Source organism: Chlamydotis macqueenii, chromosome 2, assembly GCF_036417535.1.
Source record: "Chlamydotis macqueenii isolate bChlMac1 chromosome 2, bChlMac1.mat, whole genome shotgun sequence".
NCBI lineage: Eukaryota > Metazoa > Chordata > Aves > Otidiformes > Otididae > Chlamydotis > Chlamydotis macqueenii.
This window is the reverse complement of record NC_141557.1, coordinates 52,931,267-52,950,133: the sequence shown is the minus strand read 5'-3', so window position 1 is coordinate 52,950,133 and position 18,867 is coordinate 52,931,267. Positions and strand designations below refer to the sequence as shown.

The window sequence follows — 18,867 nt, the reverse complement described above, 5'->3', positions numbered from 1 at the left end:
CAGTGTCCTTCTAGGGGGACATGGGCATGCAGAGCTTTGCAGGGAGCTGGGCAAGGAATGGGAGGCTGCACAGGAGGACAGACAAAGCTCTGTGTGTGCGCACTCCTCATGCCCCTGGAGCTATGCATGTGTCTCCTGCTAACAATGGAGCAACCTGAGCAACCTGATCTAGTTGGGGATGTCCCTGCTCCTTGCAGGGGGGTTGGACTAGATGACCTTTGAAGGTCCCTTCCAACCCTAACCATTCTATGATTCTATGATTCTATGGCCATGACAGCCAGACCCCACAGAAAACCGCATAAAGAACTGCAGGGCTGAACATGGAGATGAGTCAAAATATCGTTAGCTGTCACACAACATATGTGCCCACCACCTTTCATTATCCCCTGGCCCTGTCTCACCTCTTTGGGATACAGCATCCGTGCACTCGTGTCCCACATGTGAGGTTGTTGCAGTCATGGGGGCTGCAGGGCTTTCCGCCCTTGTTCACAATGAGTCTGGCTTCATGGTCACAAAAATAGAAGTATACCTGAAGTACTCTATATGCCAGTGGTATCTAAAGCAAGGGGGAGAAGAACATTGCAGACTGGGCGAGAGCTGGGTTAACTGGATTTTAACAAGCAGAAGGAAGTACCTCAGAGGAGCCAGGTTTTGTTCACTGAGTAAGCTCCTCTGACCATAGACTGTTCTGTTCCATTCATACAGCACCTACCGGTGTGGTGGGGCACAATGAATAATAGATGTTGCTTTATGTAGAGCTTTTTTTTTTAATATATTTTCATCCAGTCACACTGTGTTAGATGCTTGGCATGAAATTCCCCTTCAATTCAAAGGGAGGAAGGGATAGACAAATTTCTTAGCTGCATTTGTTTTGGAATCAGAGCTTTTGCCACATCTGGTGCATTTTGGAGTGTATTATTTGCTTTCAAGTAATATGACTATTCTAATAACACAGTTAATCTAATTTCTGCCATAATGTCATTGAAAAATAAAATTTGCAGAAGGGCATGGATAAAAACTCTAGTTCGTTGCTGGCCTTAGGAACCACAATTTGTGGTTTATGTGCTGCTGCCATCTGGTGACTGTTCTCCTGAAATGCAGCACAAAACTGAGACATCTCTACAGAGAAGGGTCAGTGCTGCAGCCCTGCTCGAAGGACAAGCAGTCCTGGACTGATCTCTCTTACAGGAAAACTGTAGAGCTGTGTATTGCATTTGGTTAGAAAATAAATATCACCTAGATCTTTCTCACCTCAGTTTGCTTGGTCATCACCATTTCTGCAGCATGGAAAGTGAATCAGCATTATATAAGTAAGTTGTGCAGGAATATTAAAACAGAGACTAAGAGTAGACTTTTCCTTTGGGAAATGTTTATGAAATGTTTATGTCCATAGTCAACAGCCGGTAATCGGTGCAGTTGCCTATGGGATCTACTTTTTAAACTAAGGACAGAGAGCACAGTAGACTCTGAACAAAGCAGATTTTATGAAACATTAACCATAAGATGAAGTTTTGCCACATGCATGGAAACTGATGTGAATAGCAACATTTCTTTACCTGAAATGCTGTAAGTTGTACAAAATAGTTTCTTCTGGTGCACCAAAGTTGAGTGAGCTTCAGAAAGCCCACTATTCTGGATAACATCACAAAAAAAAAAAAAAAAAAAAAAAAAAGAAAAAGCTTCTTTGTGGCTTATGCAGAATACGTATTTTCAGGGGAGTTTTATTAGCTCTTAATGTCCGTATAATAGAGTGTGATACTTAAAATTGATGGTGCCTATCCTCTCTGAGTAGCAGAAGAGGGAAGTAAGCTGCAGCAGTTCTTCCATCACAGGGACCAGACCATCTGTAACTGTGCCATGCAGCTGATGTACGCCTCTAGCATATAGCCAGCTCATCCTGCAACATCATTTTGTGCGATGCCACAGGCAGGGCGGTGTTGTTAGGGGTAACATACGGATTTATCAATTTGCAGAGCAGGCAGTGCGAAATGCCTAAATGGGAAGGATCCAGTAACCACTCGAAATGAACCTACTTCTATCTTGAAAATACTGTTTGAAAATCTATTTTTGAAAGTGCTTTTTTTGTCCTATAGGACAGAAATTCTTGATTTTTTTGCTTTCCATGTTACAATGTTTTGGAGAATCAGAGCTTTCACTTTGTCCACATGCTGCCGCTAGAGCCATAGTGCTGAGCAGCTTTGGTGGACCAAGTACTTTTGAGTATTTGATGCCTGTGTTTGAGAAGCAAAGCACAAAATATCCAGAATGTAATAAAATATCTATTAAGTTCTGGCACTTTCTGTGGACATGGTGTCACCTTCATTTTCCTCATCTCTTACTGCAGTTGACTACTCTTGAATTCAACTACTGTTGAAAAGGCATGCTTCATAAGGCCCAATCAGTGAGATATTTGTGTGTCCTTTTAACTCTGGGTATGGGAATATTATATGTAGACTTAAGTGTGAATCTTGTTTCCCTGCTGAATTTAGCCTAAGTGTTTAAGCTGTAGTGAAGCTAACGCCTTGAGAGTTTTGTGCGACTCATTGCAAAATGCCTTTGCTTATATAGTGAAGTGGAAGAGTCTTATTCTAAGTACTTCAGGCTTCTTTTTCTTTTACAAAATATCTGACTAAATTGTGGCTTCTGTGGGTTATTTAATCCCATGTATATAGCAGATATTTTTAGAAATATTTCTCCCCATCAATGGCTAGCAACATTTAAATAGCTACAAAAATATCTAAAATTTGAACAACATTGCTAGGTTGCAATTGGCCATTCTGGTTTTTCCTCTGACAGGATGAACAGTGCAGATTTTAATTTGTAAATTTAAAATTCAAATTTGCACAAATGTTCTTGCATTTGAAGTTTTTCTGCCTATGCTTCCCCACATAATCAAAAGATATAGAAAACCAAATATAGAAGTGCATTAATCAATGTTAATGTGATTCAAAAGCCATGCAAAAAAAAAAAATGTGCCATTATTTACAAGCAGTACAGTAGCTCTCATGGCGTCTTTTGCAGTTTGCATGTATTCTCCAGGCTGGAAACTAGAAAGAGATTGTGTTATTTGCAGCCAAGTCCACAGAAAATCAGCTGCAGAGTCTTCAGAGGAGCGTCAAACCATACTCCAGCACTTATTTTTTTACTAATTAGGGAATATCCTTTCATTAATGGTGAACCTAGGAGCCCAGTAGTTTCAGAAAGTTCCTGCACTGATGGCTGCTGAAAATGGAAGCCCCTGCATCTGCATGCAAATAAGGGGAAAGAAAAAGTCTCTTAATGAAATTGGTTTGATGAAGTAAAGGGCTGGAAAGCTGTGAGACCTTTGAGCTTTGGAAGGCATGTACGTTTTTTATACAATACAAAATGAAGCAGAAACCTGATTACTAAGTTCCTCTAACCTATTTTTATTTAAAATTCAGGCAGAACAGAAATGGGATGCAGGAGCTAAACTCTCCCAGTTCAATTAGCACAGAAAGGCAAAGAGCCAAGGTTTTCCTCACCAAGGTCTTCAGGGGCAATTCTCAGGTTTCCTCTTTCCAGCATAGCCAGATGTATTCTCCGCACAGGGCCCAGAGTTGTAATTTTTAGTTCATAGTTGAATACTGGTTTGCGTCTCTACTTCTTCTCCAAACATACTTTATCTTTCCTTGGTGTGATGCTCTGCATCAGGTTTGGGTGTCTCCACACACTAGGAGAACTGATATTTTGGTTCAGTGGTTGAACCAAATGATGAGGGGAAAAAGCAGTTTGGGTAGACTAGAAAGAAAATACGTTTTGCTTAATGTTCAAGTGATTTAACCCATTTTTTTCACCTTTCTTCTTCAAATTAAAAAATGTGGTTTCTTTCAAAAAGGGGAAAAAAAAGTCTTTGAAAGAGAAAGGCAAGAGCATTTTTTAAAATGTCACAATAAACTATGTAAATTTTGGCCATCTTGTATCACTCCTAAAGACAATCTTCTGGTTGCTAAAAGACTTTAGTTCATTTAAACATAAGGAATTGTTTCTGTGAAGAAGTAGTGTTCCTAAGGTCACCTTGGCCACAGCTGGAAGGGCTTTAGATGCTAGTTTGTTCTGAGACAAACCACCATCCAGGCATCCAGCCTGGACATTTTCAGAAACCTGGTAGATAGAGGAATTTGTCCTAGGAGCCCTAGCAAAGACCTACTTTGGACCCCTGCAAAGAATCAATCTCCTTGTAGAAACTCAGGCTGTGGGTATCCTCACTAGGTATTAGAGCCTGACAAGAAACACTACCGTTATCATTGGCAACCTCTTAATATTACTGAGAATTTCACACAGGCATGGTCTAATTTGCAGTCTCACTTAACCCCTATTTGGGACAGTATGAGGAAATGAAGTGATAGATTGGCCCACTCCTCACCCAAAACACGGTTTCCCCAGTATGCAAATGCTGCCTCCATTATGCAAACATTACTTGGCTCTGGTATACAGACATTAAACCAAACTATATTTCCACAGGTTGAAACTGAGCTGCCTCAAATTGGAAAGGCTATCATGTTTAATCTAGTTTCAGCACGGCCCCAGCCTGCAGTGCAACCTGCCTTGCAAACACAGCCCTGCTCTGCATTTCTCCTGGGAATGTGTTGTTCAGCTTGAAGTACTTCTGGGAGCACTTTGAGAATCTCTTCATAGCTTTTTCATCTCACCTTGAATTGGAGGCCCATATTCATTTTTACTAAATCTTTTTTTTTTTTTTTCAGACTTCCACTGAAATCAAGGGAATTTTGACTGGCTTTGAATAAAGTGTTAGAGAGTTAGAAAAACATCTCATCTTTTAAAAACTCCTTATCTTCACCTGCCTACCTTCGTCAGAGCCTGGCACACTGGGTAGGATCTTGCAAGTCAGTGTGGGATGTAATGATTAAATTAAGCATCTGAATGTAGTTGGAAAGGAACTACAGCTCAGACCCTCAGAGACACTGCTTTGCACTGGCTATATGGGGAATTTAAGCCTTTACTCTAGGTGTATGAGTTCATTACACATCCAATATGTAGGCAGGTGCAAATTAGGGCCTAACTCAGGTGAAGGTGATTACTTGGTCTGAGGACAGAAAATCACAGTAACAAGCACAGGTGAACTGTGCTTAACATGGTTCTCCAGGTTTCTATTTTGCTAACATAAAAATTGTAGAAACTGAACTTATGCTCAGAACAGTCATTAAGTGCTATTATATTACCATTTTAAATACATACACAGACAGCCTTTAAGAGTGGTTTGAGTCTTGATTTATGTATGTACCTTGCACGTTTAATCAGTGAGAGCCATGATAGCAGAGCACACACCACACCTCCTTCCAGGGCAAGTCCAGGGAGACACATGGAGGTCTTCCATAGCCCAACTGTAGCGATATTAACTTGATCTGCAGACAATTCATCCAGTCTTTAATGTCTCACCTTGTGCCTAAAGATCAGTTCAGAATCCACCATCAGATATTTTGGGTAGTTCTCCAGCTAGTGCATGAATACAAACATGGGCGGGAATGTTGCATGGTTGCCATACACAAAGACAATTGACTGTGTTGTTAGAACAGATGCGTCACATTTATTGTAATAAATGGGTCAAATCTGGCTATAGTCACCTGGTTTTGACCAGATCAGAAAATGAATCTTGATAGCAGTGACTCTTCCATTAAAAGTTATGGAGTTTTTCCCTACATGTAATTTCTAGTAGCATGCTAGCTACTTTGGTAACTTGCATGTCTCAGGAGAAAAACAGGCAACTTAAAACACTAGGTAGTCTGCGGATAATGTGGCCTTCTAACTCTGCAAACTTCAAAATTTGAAGGTCAGTTTTTATGTTTGTAGAGTACAATTGAGTATTTGAGTATTTGAGGCTCAAATAATTTGAGTCTCAAACTGGTTGGAACTACAGCAGCTGAAACATTTCAGCTTTTCAAAATTTTCCTAAGCCTTTTTTTCGTCATTTTTATGTACAGAAAACTATAGGCCAGACCGACACACTGGAAGCAACAGCTGGCAAAGATGCAAAGGGTAATTGAAACAGCTTTTAAAAAAGTTTAGAGAATCTCTAGAGCAGTCTCCCTGGGGGAGAAGCTGAACCACAATGTTGTTTGTAGGAAACTGCAAGGATGAGTTTTGAGACCACCCACAAAACAGGCAATTTTCAGGAACTTCACTGTAGATTTTGTTTTGTGTGAGATGGGAACCACATATTTCTCATCCAAAATAGGAAAGGGACTGACTGATATGCTGCTGAAGATAACAGAACTCACAATGCAATTAATTTTAAAACCATAAAATGATACCTGGTTTTGATTTTACAGTTCCTGCCTACAAATAGATTGTGTGATTTTCATTATTTGATGCCCAAGATACATTTAATAAAGCCCATAGTCTGTTAATGCATGAAAACATAATTTGTAGACTTCTTTTTTTTTTTGCATTTTCCAATTCACACGAATTAAAATTAATAACTCAGGCCTCAGAATTGCTAAATGAATTGTCACATTTTCATGGATATAACCAGAAGATAAAAGGTCTTGGGATTCAGAAGCTGTTATATATGCAAGGAACAAGAGAGGAAGTGTATTCAGATTGTCTCCATCCCTTCCCTCCCCCAGCAGACTTCCTCAGCCTGCTCCCCCAACTCTACTTCTGTTTTGCTTCCAGCTGTCTGAGAATGAGGGCTTTATCTAAGGATGAAGGTTATCTGAAAGTGCAAGTTATCCATGGGCTGGGAGGTACTGGATGTACAGGATAACTGAGGACTTACTCTCAATCATTTGTACTTTGAAAGAGGTTTGGGTTTGACTCATTAAATCAGACAGCTCATGTTGTATCATGTAATTGCTAAAGCTGGGGTAAGAATTGATTTAGCCAGATAATGTGGCTGCTAGATTAGAAACCTTCTCTGGAGTAAATCTAGAATATCTTCCTCTTGTCTTTATATCTTGCTATGCAACCCTGCATCATCTCTACTTATTACTGTGATTTCGTGTCCTCAGACTAAAACCAACACAGATAATAGACAGTGCCTCAAAGTAGACACAAACTGGTCTAGGGAGAGGCTAGGGTCGCTCCCTTTCCCTGCAGGAGTCACTTGGTTGAAGCCATCGAAACTATGTAGGTATGTCAGACTTGGTCTGAGCCAGTTCTAGCAGTCAAAAGTCAGTATTTTTAGCGAAGGAAAACAAGTGATTGGCTGCATTATAGGTTATTTACATTGTGTATGTGGCGTGAATATATCAAAATCTGAAATCTGCTGTTGATGATCACACTGGTGAATCAGTCAGTGCTTAGTAACATCAGCAGTAGCTATCCTAAGCACATTTTGTTATTTTTTCTGGTTGTAGAAATATTGCAGATTTCTGGCCAGGATCAAGGATATTTCTCTAAATGTGCATTTAAAGTGCTCCTGCTTAGCTCTGTATTCATTTTGGCCTAGTGATGCTTTCTGCCTTTCTTCCTAATTTTTCCTATCCTTTTGTTTTCCCCAGGAGAGGTGATGGTGACAAGAACAAGCAGCTGCCAGTCAGACAGCAGTGGGTTCATGGAGGAGCTGCCAGAACCTGTAGTTTTGCAAGTAAGAAATGATCAAGGGTTGTTGGTGGGTCTATAAAAACTCCATAACCCTGGCTGAAGTAACATTAAAAAAAAAATAATGTAGTCATGACGTCTTCATGAAAACAAATTCATTGTCCTAGAAAACCTCAGAAAGTGAGAAGCTTTCTCAGAACTTTATGCAACTCTTCCACCCCACTAATGCAAGATTTGTTGAAGGCATTAGAGAAGAAATATTACAAGAATCTTTGATTCTTTGGTTCGTTGGGTTTTTAAAGATGTTTAGATATGTATTTAAAGATGCCTCTGTGCCCAGGGGTGCCCATGGCAACATAGTGGTGGGCAAAGCAGTGTGATAGAACAAGTATAATATGTCAATTACTCCTTCCTTTTTTTTTTTTCCTCTTTTTTTTTTAATTTTTTTTTTTCCGTCAGAATGTGTCTTTATCAGGAAAGATTAATTTTATTTCTGATATCCACAATCAAGAAACAGCTCTGTCACATAGGACAGAGTTTCCAATATTAAATCAAGATTTTCAAAAAGAGCCAGGTGATTGTGTTGCTAAGGTCTTCATTACAGCTTGTGAGAGCATTTTGACAGTACCTGGATCAACAGAAGCAGGCCATGACCAAGGAGAAGAGACTTATCTGCTTCTGACTGCAGAAAATGGAGAGTATGAGGCCTGTAATGCTGGACCACAGAGTTTTGTACAAGAAATGTTATGTGACATGGACAGGAGAGAGGATAAAACTGGAAGAAAGCAACTGGGAAAAGAGTGCATAAAAGAGTATACTCCTTGTTTTCAGAGTAATAATAGGGATGAAGAAGATCCTAGCTCCTCAAAATTCAATCATCATTTATATTTTAGAACAGGACACAGAAAGGTGAATGGAACCTTCACTGAACTGATTGATATAAACCCTGCAGTCATCAGTGAGAGCAAAATCAGTGGTGAACATGAAGGTGACAGGTGCCTGACTGAAAAGGATGTTGGAGCTGCATGTCGTGAAAGTGCCCATGGAGGTCGTACAGAACATGTTAAAGGACTGTGGTGGGGTATGGAAGTGGTCAGCAAAGATGGTACCCTGCTTGCAGTGAATGAGGTGACAAATGGTCAGAAGTTTGGCAAAACAGATGGTGATTCAAAAAATACAAGATGCTCACCCAAAATGGGACTCCCAGAAACTCCACAGCAAGGTTCAGCAGTGCAAAGTTGGAGCAGTGCCACTTCAAGCTGTTCTCCACAAGTATCTCAGAGGCATCTCTCCTGCCTAGCAGAAGGGTCTGTGTTAAGTTCATCTGAAGATCAAAAGACTGGTAGCACAGGGAAGATGTTAGGCGCTAACAAATCAGAAAAAGGAGACACTGTCCAAAGTGATGAAATGTTTTCTGCTCCTCTGAAATCTGTTACTGTTCAGATGTCTTCAGGGCTGGAGTTTACTTCAAGGGTGAAGTGCACAGGGCAAAATGCTCCTTTCCGTGAGACCCTTGCTAGAGAAGATCCTGTGAACTTCTCTGAGGGTGATGCTCTCATACAGTTAGACCCAGCGGCTTTGAGGGACGGTGTGAAGCAGACCACTGAAGCCTCCAGCCAAACCGACATCCATGCTGGGAAACCCAGGTGGCTACCACTGCTTTATCCACCCCACACTCACCTGACAAAATCAGCCTCTCTTGACACTGTGCTTTGTGGCAAATACAGCTTACACCACTGGGGTGAAACCTCTGGCACCAGGGGTGCACAGGGCAGTCACTGCTGTCACTGCTGCTGCTGCTACGGCTGCTGCCAGTGGACCTTTCCCATTGCTGTCTTTCCCCAAAACCTCATGGGCTGCTGCTCAAACCATGCCACCACAGAGCTGCAGCTCTGGAAAACACTGATGCTCCTACAGGACACTGCAATGCGTAATCTTGCTCTGGTGAGTAGGTTTCTTCATGTACGTGGGCAGCTAACACCCTTATGAGCTAAATGTACAAGTTTCCTTTTCCTTTCCTCTCCAGCCATGCTTGCTTCGTTAGTGAGACATATCTTGGGAACACGACTGAGAAAATGAATGGGGAAAGCAGCATTCCCTTCTGGACAGAAATGGCAAATCTGTGTACCTTCAGTTTTGTTGGGTTGCTTGTTTTAGTAACATGTATATCAGGTCAGTCTTAAAATGGTTACTGTGAACCGGGTGATGAAGTCTACAGGTCAAATGAAGAGCTGAGGTATGAGAATGAGTTTCGGTGAGTTCCTGTGAATCAGCCGAGTTACAGTAACTGACTAACTTATTGGGCTGTAGAAAATGCAAGGTTACATGACTTAGTGTAATCCTCTTACTGAGAACTCATTTAAGTTATATTACTTAGTCTTTATTAAAGACTAACTGTGAACACCCAGACCGATACCATAAGCCAGACTACTCTAAATCAACGTGAGCTGCAACTTTGCAGAGCCTCGAGCCATTTTACCATGGTAGAATAAGAAACCTGCATTAAATCTAAAGTCCCACTAAGATGAATATTTGCAATAAAAATACCGACAGTAAAAAGTCACCAGATTTTTTTATTTCTTTGTTCAGAATTGCTGAGGGTTCTCAAAAGTTGGGAAAGACTCAGAGTGTGGCGGGGAAGAAAGCAAGGAAGGGAGTCAGGAGTGGCTTTTGCATCCCGAGAAAAAATGTGGAAGGAGCATCATACCTCCTGCTAGTTTGCAGGTGTTTCCATTTTTCCTCTTGTCTTTGCTCTTCATAAGGAAATGAAACTTGAATCGTTCTACAAATTGGGGAAGAAAATTATTCAAGTTCCGGGAAGTGAAACTAGTGAATTTTATGTTTCCACATAATTGAATATATAAATCTGCACTGTCTTGTCTTTGAGCAGTACATTGAGCAGTGTGTAGGCCTTTTGTCATCTACCGTGCTGTTGCCACAAGATGGCAGTGAGTCAGTACCTTACTGGGGACCGGGAAGCCTTTTCCCATGGATGGAGCACCCTGGTACCTCTCTTCTAACGGGGGCTAATGGTGACTTTTCTCCTCTGTTCTGTGGGCAGGGAATGTGGGAGGAACAGACTTTTCACCTTACTGCTATCCAAGATCTGTTCTTAGGGATATGGCTCCACACCCAAGTCACTGTGCAGTGAGTGAATCTACTGAATATTAGTCACTCAGTAGAGAATGCACCGATGCCTGCTCTGTACTTTGCATTAAAGTTGAGGTAGTTTCTACATCTTTTACTGAGAGAAACTTACTCTCATTATATCCCATTTACTAAGGGCAGGCATGGGGAATGCAACCACCATGGAGCAACAGTTAGACAGTAAATTTACCTCGTTTACCTGTACCTTACTTTAAACAAGGTCTTGCATGAGGAGACTGGAACAGTTAGTACCCCCTCCATCCATCCTGAGCCTAAACTCTGAATAAATCCATGTGAACTTGTGCTCTGTGGTACGCTCAAAGAGGCCGTGCCAGGGGAGCTGCCAATACCTCATCTCTAAGGGTTGGCACAACTTTTTACCAAACCTACCGACATTGTGCCTCTTGTATCTTTTGCATGGTGCTTTCTAGGTTTTTATTACCCTTGAGGAACCAAGAAGAAATTTGTCTGTGGCCCACTGACTTCTTCTTAGTGACCTGAATGACAGGAACTCTTCAAACTCATTTGGGTACGCTTTTTTTTTTGATGGCTAGAAGTCCTCACTCTGCTCAGATTTGGCAGCAGGTAGAAGAAATCATGATTACTATGTATGTGGGCACTGCTCACTTGCACCCCACGCGCTCCCATCTAGGAACAAGAAAACTGTCTGAGAGGATCAAGATTGAAGTTCGGGGTAGGGGGCAAATGAGCAATCAGACAACACTTACTCTGAGGGTGCTCATAACAGATCTGACTGCCGCAATGGGGTGCAATTGCTGCCCTGACCCACAGCATTAAGAGCACCAGCTGTGCTCCACATGGAGCAGAAACAGGAGAGCTCACCTCCGTTGCAGTCACAGGACTGGTGCTATCAGACCACTGTTAGACTCTAATTAGCCCTTTCTAGCACAATCTCATGGATGTTTGGGTTGTTACATTTTTTAATTTACTGCTATGGGGTGGTTTCTCCCTGGGTCATGCACCCCAGGAGTATGCCTGACATAGCAGCTGCATTGAAATGGAGATTAAGAATGAAGTTTCTGAAATGCATGGGGAGCATCTTTTGCCCTGTATCTGAGGTGATCCCCCAGCAGGGAGGGCTTCTTCATGTTTCAGGCCTTGCTGGGACTGAGGAACACATTCAAGCACACAAACACGAAGAGAGCATCAAATGACATGATTGCAGGAACCCAGGAGATCAGGCATTTCTATACTTTGCAAACATACCTCTTGTTCCCTACCAGTTACAGTGGTCAGCAGTGGAGTGCAGGTTTCTACTCTGTCTTCTCATGGCTTACAAGAGAACAAAATCTGCCAAGATGGGAACATGCCTAACAACTTCTTGCACTCAGAGCAGTTTCAAGAATAACTGGGGAGCATGCTTTCAGAAGGCAGACAATATTGTCTCCAAAATAATTTGGATTATGCTATCTGCATTACTGTCCTGAACAAGGTGTGAAAAGTTAAGGAAAAGTCTTTAATGTGCCTAGAAACTTAGACATTTTGATGTCACTAGTGGGCTGCCATTGTATTAGTCTTGTGCTACAAAGTAGTAACTTGCAAATCTTCTTATAATTTTTGATATACCAATCCTACTCATTCATATCCCCTGCCTTGAGACATTGCTGATGTAGATGGCTACATCAGGGTAGATGTAGCATACTACAGGGTTGAGCAGTCATACTAGATGCCTTCTGTCAGTGAAGAGTCACAGTTATGGCATAGATCCTCTGACCTGTTACAGAATGAGAACAATTGCTCTGTTGCAGTACTTGCATGTACATTTGTTTGGTTAAATGTCTGCATTTGGTTAGATAAATCCAGTTCTATGCTTCTAACTGGTAATAGATGAGAAATTATCAGTGTGATACTTAGCAGAAACCATTAGGAAAGACACTTTTCCTTTTCATAGTTCTTATATACCTTCCCTCTCTCCCTCTTTCTCCATTTCAAAACAGTTTCTACCATCCAGTTGACAGTAATTTAACCTATCATTAAACCATAGCAACTCATCCCACTCAAATATGTCTGACAACAGTGAAAAAAAAATCGGAACTTGGCATGTTGTATCAGATCTTTGATCAAAGTCCTTTTCCCCTTCAGTGGCAAAAATGAAATTCTCATTGGCTGGAGTAATGCCAAGACTTAATCCTACATGCATTAGGAGAAAAGGTGGTGACTGGGATGCAAGAGATGCATCCAGAGCAAACTCACTTGAAGTGCCATCTGGACTTTCAAAGCAGCTGCTCACACAGTCTCTGTTGTGTGGGTAAGAGGAGGACCCATGCCGTTTGCGCTGTCAGCTTCAAAGGCATTTGACATGGAAGTGCTCAAAGAAAAGTAGTAAAGTGGGGTGTCTCCTTGCTTTTCTGTGTAGTGTACCCTCCATGAAATAGAAGCAATGAAGAGCTCCTGCCAGCAATTCCCGGAGAAGCTGGGTGAGACTGAACAGCACCTGACCGAACAGCAGGCCCTGTTTTCCAACGCTATGCCAGATGAAGGAAGGTAATGGCAGCCCAGCACACGTTCTGAAATCCAAAGCTAGCATCAGTAACAGCCCATGGGCACAAGTAATGTGTCTGGTCACTTGTGTTACCACAGCACGTCTGGTCAGTGAGGTGCCACTGTGGGCATCCTGCAAGTGGAGGAGGTGTGATGTGGTTTTTTTCTCAGAGGAAAGTCTGGCTTCTCTCCACACTGTTCAAGGTTTTTAAACACAAACATTTTGAAGTGGAAGATTGCTCCATAGGTGTAGGCTAGATTTTTAGCATGGAAATACTATGTTTTAATAGCAATAGGAACTCCGGAACAGATGTCCATCAGCTGAAGCTCAATATCCCAGGTCAATGCTGGGTTTAGGGAAGGAGATAGAAGTGATCTCTGACAAATCAGTCCATTTAGGTCATGTGCTCATGATCAGTGCAGGGACGATGCAGGAAAACTTGAACTAGCTCTTCATGGACTCAGCCCAAGTTCACAGTGATGACCAAGAAGCCTCAGGTTCGTAAAAAGTTACTAGGGGCTTCCATTCTTGAGCTGCGTGAAGGTAGGGCATTTACGCAGTCTTTTTGCTGGTGATAAATCAGAAGTGATAAACCTCCCCAGACTCAAGCTGGCTCTGCAACTACAACATGTTTAATCTTGCAACTGGGATAATCAAAGAAATGAGAGTCAAGAAGACAAGGGCTGTTATTTATTATTTTGTAAGGTATCCTGTGATCATGGGTAAAAACAGGACAGGAACAGAGGGAAATACAGGCATTACACTGGGGCTAAGGAGGAGGAGGGTGTTCACTGCTCACTCAAATGTGCTTTCGCTGCTGTCCCTACAGGGAGGAAGGCAGAGACCTGCAACTTTTACGACGAGCGGTTCGTCAGGAGGTTGCAGAGCTGCAATTTCAGCTGAACAATCGAGCTTGGCAGGTCAAGGAGAGCATCCTTATGGTACGTTGCACAAGCCACTGCTCTGGTTCGTGTGGGGAGAGTTTCAAGCCTGTCCTGCTATTCAGTGTTTGAAGTGCTAACCCTACATCTGAACAATCCCTTCAGTGCCAAGAAAAGGAGAATTTCCAATAACAGACTTACAGTTTACATCTCTGACCTTCTTTCTTCTAGGCTATTCTACTTGAGTTCAATCATCTCAGAAAAAGTGACAATATTTTAAAAAGTGTCTGTATCCTACTCTGCTCTTGGTTTCCAGAAGAAGGGGACAGGCACCCAGCCTACATAATTATTGTAAAATGGTTATTGGTTTTGTTCTTTTCTGGACTAGCTCTCTGTTTGATAAGGAAAGGTAAAGAAATGATTGTCAGGGGACTTGTCTTTGATTCTTTCATTACAAGCTTGGATTAGAGGGTCAAGATTGCACTGACCACAGATTGAAGTCCATTTGCAGATTTTCCATTGGGCAATTAGAGCTATCTGTTGGAATAAAATGTCCTTTAGGCTTTTCTTCTCCTTTTTATGGCAACATCTCATTTGACAGATATTGCACGTCTTCTTCGGACCAAGCAGAAGAAGCAGGCATGGTTCATATACTCTTGTGCATCCTGCTTGATTCCTTTTATTATATTCTTATTACTGCAATATGCTTTTCCTTCTATTTTCTCTGCAGCAGCTGGACCAGTTACTAGCAGAACAATCCCATCTGTTTTCTGAGCTCGGACTCTCTGATTGGAAGGGAGAAAGAAAACCCCAGAATAAACAAGCATTTCCAGATGCTGCTGACACTGCACATCCTCAAAGTGGTTGTTCAGAAATGGTGCTCCAAAGAGCTCCTGGCAAAACCACCACAGCAACAGGCTCGCTGTCTGCCCAGCAGCCTGGGGTACCCCCAGCTCAGTTTCCTACCAGGACAACACCTGAGCCAAGTTCAGCCGAGTCTGCCCTGCAGGAGCTCTCCACCAGTAAAAAGGAAATAAAAGGACCTCCTCAAGCAAAAACAAACATTAAGGCATTTATACACAATGTAAGGAGATGTTTCAGTCTCACCCTCAAGGTGCTAAGTGGAAGGGATTGCTGACCTGCAATGCCATTTTATTATGCTGTGTCTCATTGCCACAGCCTAGATCAGGACCCTTTCCTGCTAAGCCATACGTTTGTCTGAAGGGACGGAGCCTGTGTTTCAGGGCACTTTCCGTCTGCATAGAAAACACAGGCAGAACTGGGACTGGACCTGCCTTGATATTTCTCAGTAAACTGTGGCAATGATCTAGATGCTCCAAAGAGAAGAATGTATAAATACATGGATGGTATTTGGCTTGCTTGAACTTTGAATGCAGCTGTTTGACTAATTAGTATATTTAACTCTCTCCCATCATGTGAAATAAGTAATTTATGGCTTCAATTTGCAGAGACAATTACCCAGTTTTACAAGGACAGTAAAGGCAATGAACTGGAAGGTTTGTTGTTTTTCTGAAGAAATTCAAAGTCAGCATTTCTGACTGATCTGATCTCACAATGTAACCATAAAAAAAAAAAAAAAAAGTGTGGCTGCCTTTCTGAACATGAAATAGGTCTAGAAAATCTTAGATAGTTGCCTTAGGATTTAGTAGTCTCTTCCACCTAAGCATGTGTCACAATTTTTAAAGGATTGATCATTCTCTTAAATGAACCATGACAGTTAAATTCTACTTAAACTTCATGTAAACACCATGGGATGGAATGCTCTTTATTGTAGTGTTATACTACTTTCTTGATTTATGTTTATAATACCACTGATATTATCAGTCAGAAGCAGGTTCTTTAGCACATAATTCAGCGAAAGAGAACTGTAGACAGTGAGGAACAAGGAACTGAAATATTTGAGGTCACATTTTGTCATTGTTTGCACCCCTTTTTGTTAAGGCTAATCTTGGTCATTCTCTAAAAACACACCAAAAAATAACACTTTTTTTTTCCTTTTTTTTTTTTTTTCCAGTTGAAGAAATCATTCCAAAATTCTTTAGGTAATGATTCAGCAGAAGGAAAAGACTGATGGAGGACAGACTGATGGATTTTGCTTTGAATAATTGTGGCCTTTTTCCTGAAATACACGGTATATCACAGAAACAAATGAACACAACATTGCATTATAGAAAGTTCTGATCCCAGCAGTTTCATTTGCAATGAGATGACTGGCCAGAAGAGGAGGCATTTTAAAAGGATGTTTTGAAGAGAGGTGCTATGTATTTTGCTATTCTGTGACTGCAAAATTTACTACACTTCTATTGGCAATCACGTGGGATAAGGCTGTTCTTTGCAAAGTCATTCAAAAGGAAGAGGAGAGATCTTATTTTTAAGAAGAAACTTAAGAACTTACAGACAGCCCAAGAGATACTACTAGAAGGTATTGTCATAGCCAGTTATTTTAACACAGTCCTTCAACCAATAATAATCCTCAAGCCAAGACTACTTTGTAGAGCCCTAGAAATTTTCTAGCTTTTAACTTGCTACTAACTTGCCTCTGACTAATTTTGTGAGGCTTGTATCTGCTGTCAGTATCAAATCAGAAGCTCACTGATGGTATAAAATGTTAAACACCTGCTCTGTCAAACTATTGCTGTAGGTAGTCTCCTGGCTGTTCTCTTTCTTTTCTTATTTGCATCACATAAATCCAATTAAAAGCAAAATGAGATTAGAAACACAGAATTTTCTATATTATAAACCTTGAATCAGAATCTTGGTTCAGTTTTCCAGGGAGTGCGCTGAGCCTAGATTTGTGCAGAGAAAGTCATGAGAAAAGACCTCTTGGGTTTGAATCGCAGCAAAGAAATTCAACTAGTTCATTTTCAAAGCAATGCAGTTTGTACTGCTGCTTTCAATTTAGCACTTGCCAGGCTGTGAGATGTCCTGTTGGCTTGTTTGTTTAATGCTCTGGAGGGACCTTAGGTGTCATTTAGGCTTTGGTGTTGCAAATCACAGCTCTGCGAAGGTGCAAATAGAAGTAGCATTTGCACACGTTTAAGGAGAAAATGGAGTCAAACATGCTGAGCAGCCTCCAGGCTCCCTGCACCTCTACGTTTCCACAGATGTTCAGGGTAATAAAATGATTGGGGGAGAGAAGTACATAACACAGGAACTGACGATCCCCCACAGCCTGCTGGGCCATGAATTTTACTGGTTGAAATTTGCCCCTTTCTTGAGACCCCACATGGGATTTGTAAACCACTTCTGCACTACCAAGTATTTGAGAGTTTATACGTCAAGATTCGTAACTGTGATAGTATCTTCAGGAAGCATACAAATAGGACCAAAGCATCCTTCACCTAGGTTTTGGTGGAACAAGCAGTCAATTTGGCTTAGTATTTTCTCTCTCCACTGGCTTGTGAACTGCACTTGCAGATGTTGTTCCTCAGTTTGTGGAGGAAGGCAAATAAAGAGCATAGTGAAGGATGTACAATGATGCCAATGCTGAAGGTCTCCTGGAAGAGAGGATGGCTAAGAAGCTTCCTTACCTCAGCTGCGCCAGGGCTTCGATTCCTCCCATGAAGCAAGATGGCTTTTTGCAAGTGTCACTGCAGCGTGATGCTTAAAAGCTCCGAAGGTATGATATGCTGCAGTGTAGGCAGCTAGGGTCTGGCAGCCGGAAGATATCGCGCTGTACGGGAAGATAGGACCCCTCTCTGGATAGGCAATAGCGTTTAGTCTATGATAGCCAATAGCATTTAGTCTATGATGTAAGCAGACGGAAGTGACGTAAACCCAAGCTATATAAGGCCGCGTTACCTACCAATAAATGCAATTTGCCGTCGACCACATTGGTGTCTGCGAGCTGATGGACCGAGCGGCCTGGGGGTGGTCGCCACGCCAACAAAGGCAACAAGTGGTGCCGAAACCCGGGAAAATCGCCTGGATGGGTGAACGGCGGCCAGAGCGGCAGGACCAGCCCGGCAGGGATGGAAGCCCTTGTGAAGGTCGTATCACAAGTACATAAGCAGTGGGGTATTGATTGTAAGCCCCAAGATTTTACTCTCGCAGTTGCGAGGCTTTTACAGATTGGGGCCATTGACCAGCCGGTGGATATTCTCCACCCTGAAGTGTGGGATAAATGCACTAAAGCATTAGCCGAGCAGACTACATCCTCGGGTAGTGGGAAAAACCTTAAGTCGTGGGGGAAAGTCGTACAGGCCCTGCAGAAGGCCTTACAAGAGCAGGAAATCTGGAGGGCGGCAAGGGACTGTTTGTTGGTCACCCCGAAATTGGGAGTCGGGGCAGCCACGCAGACTCCGCACCCCCCAAACGGCAATGATTCCGCAGAGTCTAAAGACTTACGAGAGGGCAATACACCCCCTCTACCCCTGAGCCCTTCGCCCCCTGAACCCCCAAACCCTGACCCGCTTACGGAGGGGCAGAAGTGCACACTGTCCTTCTGGAGTGGGTTAGCTGAGGAAGCCAGGGTCGCCGAAGCCCGGGAAAGACCGCCGCCTTATGCGCCCCAAAATGGCGCCGAACCCCAGGGGGGAGGGCGGGACAAAGACGTCCCCGGCGGGAAAACGGAGGAAGCGCTTGAACTAACAAGCGCACACGAACCGGAAGGGGAGGAGAACGAGAAGGAGAAGAGTGGTGGAGGCGACCGGAAAGAGGAGAGGAGCGCGAGCGAGGGGCGGAGAGCCAATCAGAGCGCCCATCTGAAAACACGCCCTCATAGGGCAAACACCCCGCCGAGCAGAAGGAGGGGCGAGCCAAGAGGGAGGGAACGGTCCGCCCGCAAGGGAAGTG

At 42.5% G+C, this 18,867-nt stretch overlaps 1 protein-coding gene across 3 annotated transcripts in view; it reads left to right on the top strand.

The window, feature by feature from the left end:
• The window catches only part of ITPRID1 (ITPR interacting domain containing 1), a 46,176-nt gene extending 28,474 nt beyond the window's left edge, over positions 1–17,702 (top strand). For all 3 annotated transcript variants that reach the window (XM_086742999.1, XM_086743000.1, XM_086743001.1), the window contains 6 exons: positions 7,482–7,567; positions 7,981–9,465; positions 13,046–13,173; positions 14,001–14,112; positions 14,783–15,136; positions 16,088–17,702. In XM_086742999.1, coding sequence (XP_086599125.1) covers positions 7,482–7,567; positions 7,981–9,465; positions 13,046–13,173; positions 14,001–14,112; positions 14,783–15,136; positions 16,088–16,144 — 2,222 coding nt within the window. In that variant the 3' untranslated portion in view covers positions 16,145–17,702. The remainder of the gene's footprint in view (positions 1–7,481; positions 7,568–7,980; positions 9,466–13,045; positions 13,174–14,000; positions 14,113–14,782; positions 15,137–16,087) is intronic.
• The last annotated feature ends 1,165 nt before the right edge of the window (positions 17,703–18,867 follow it).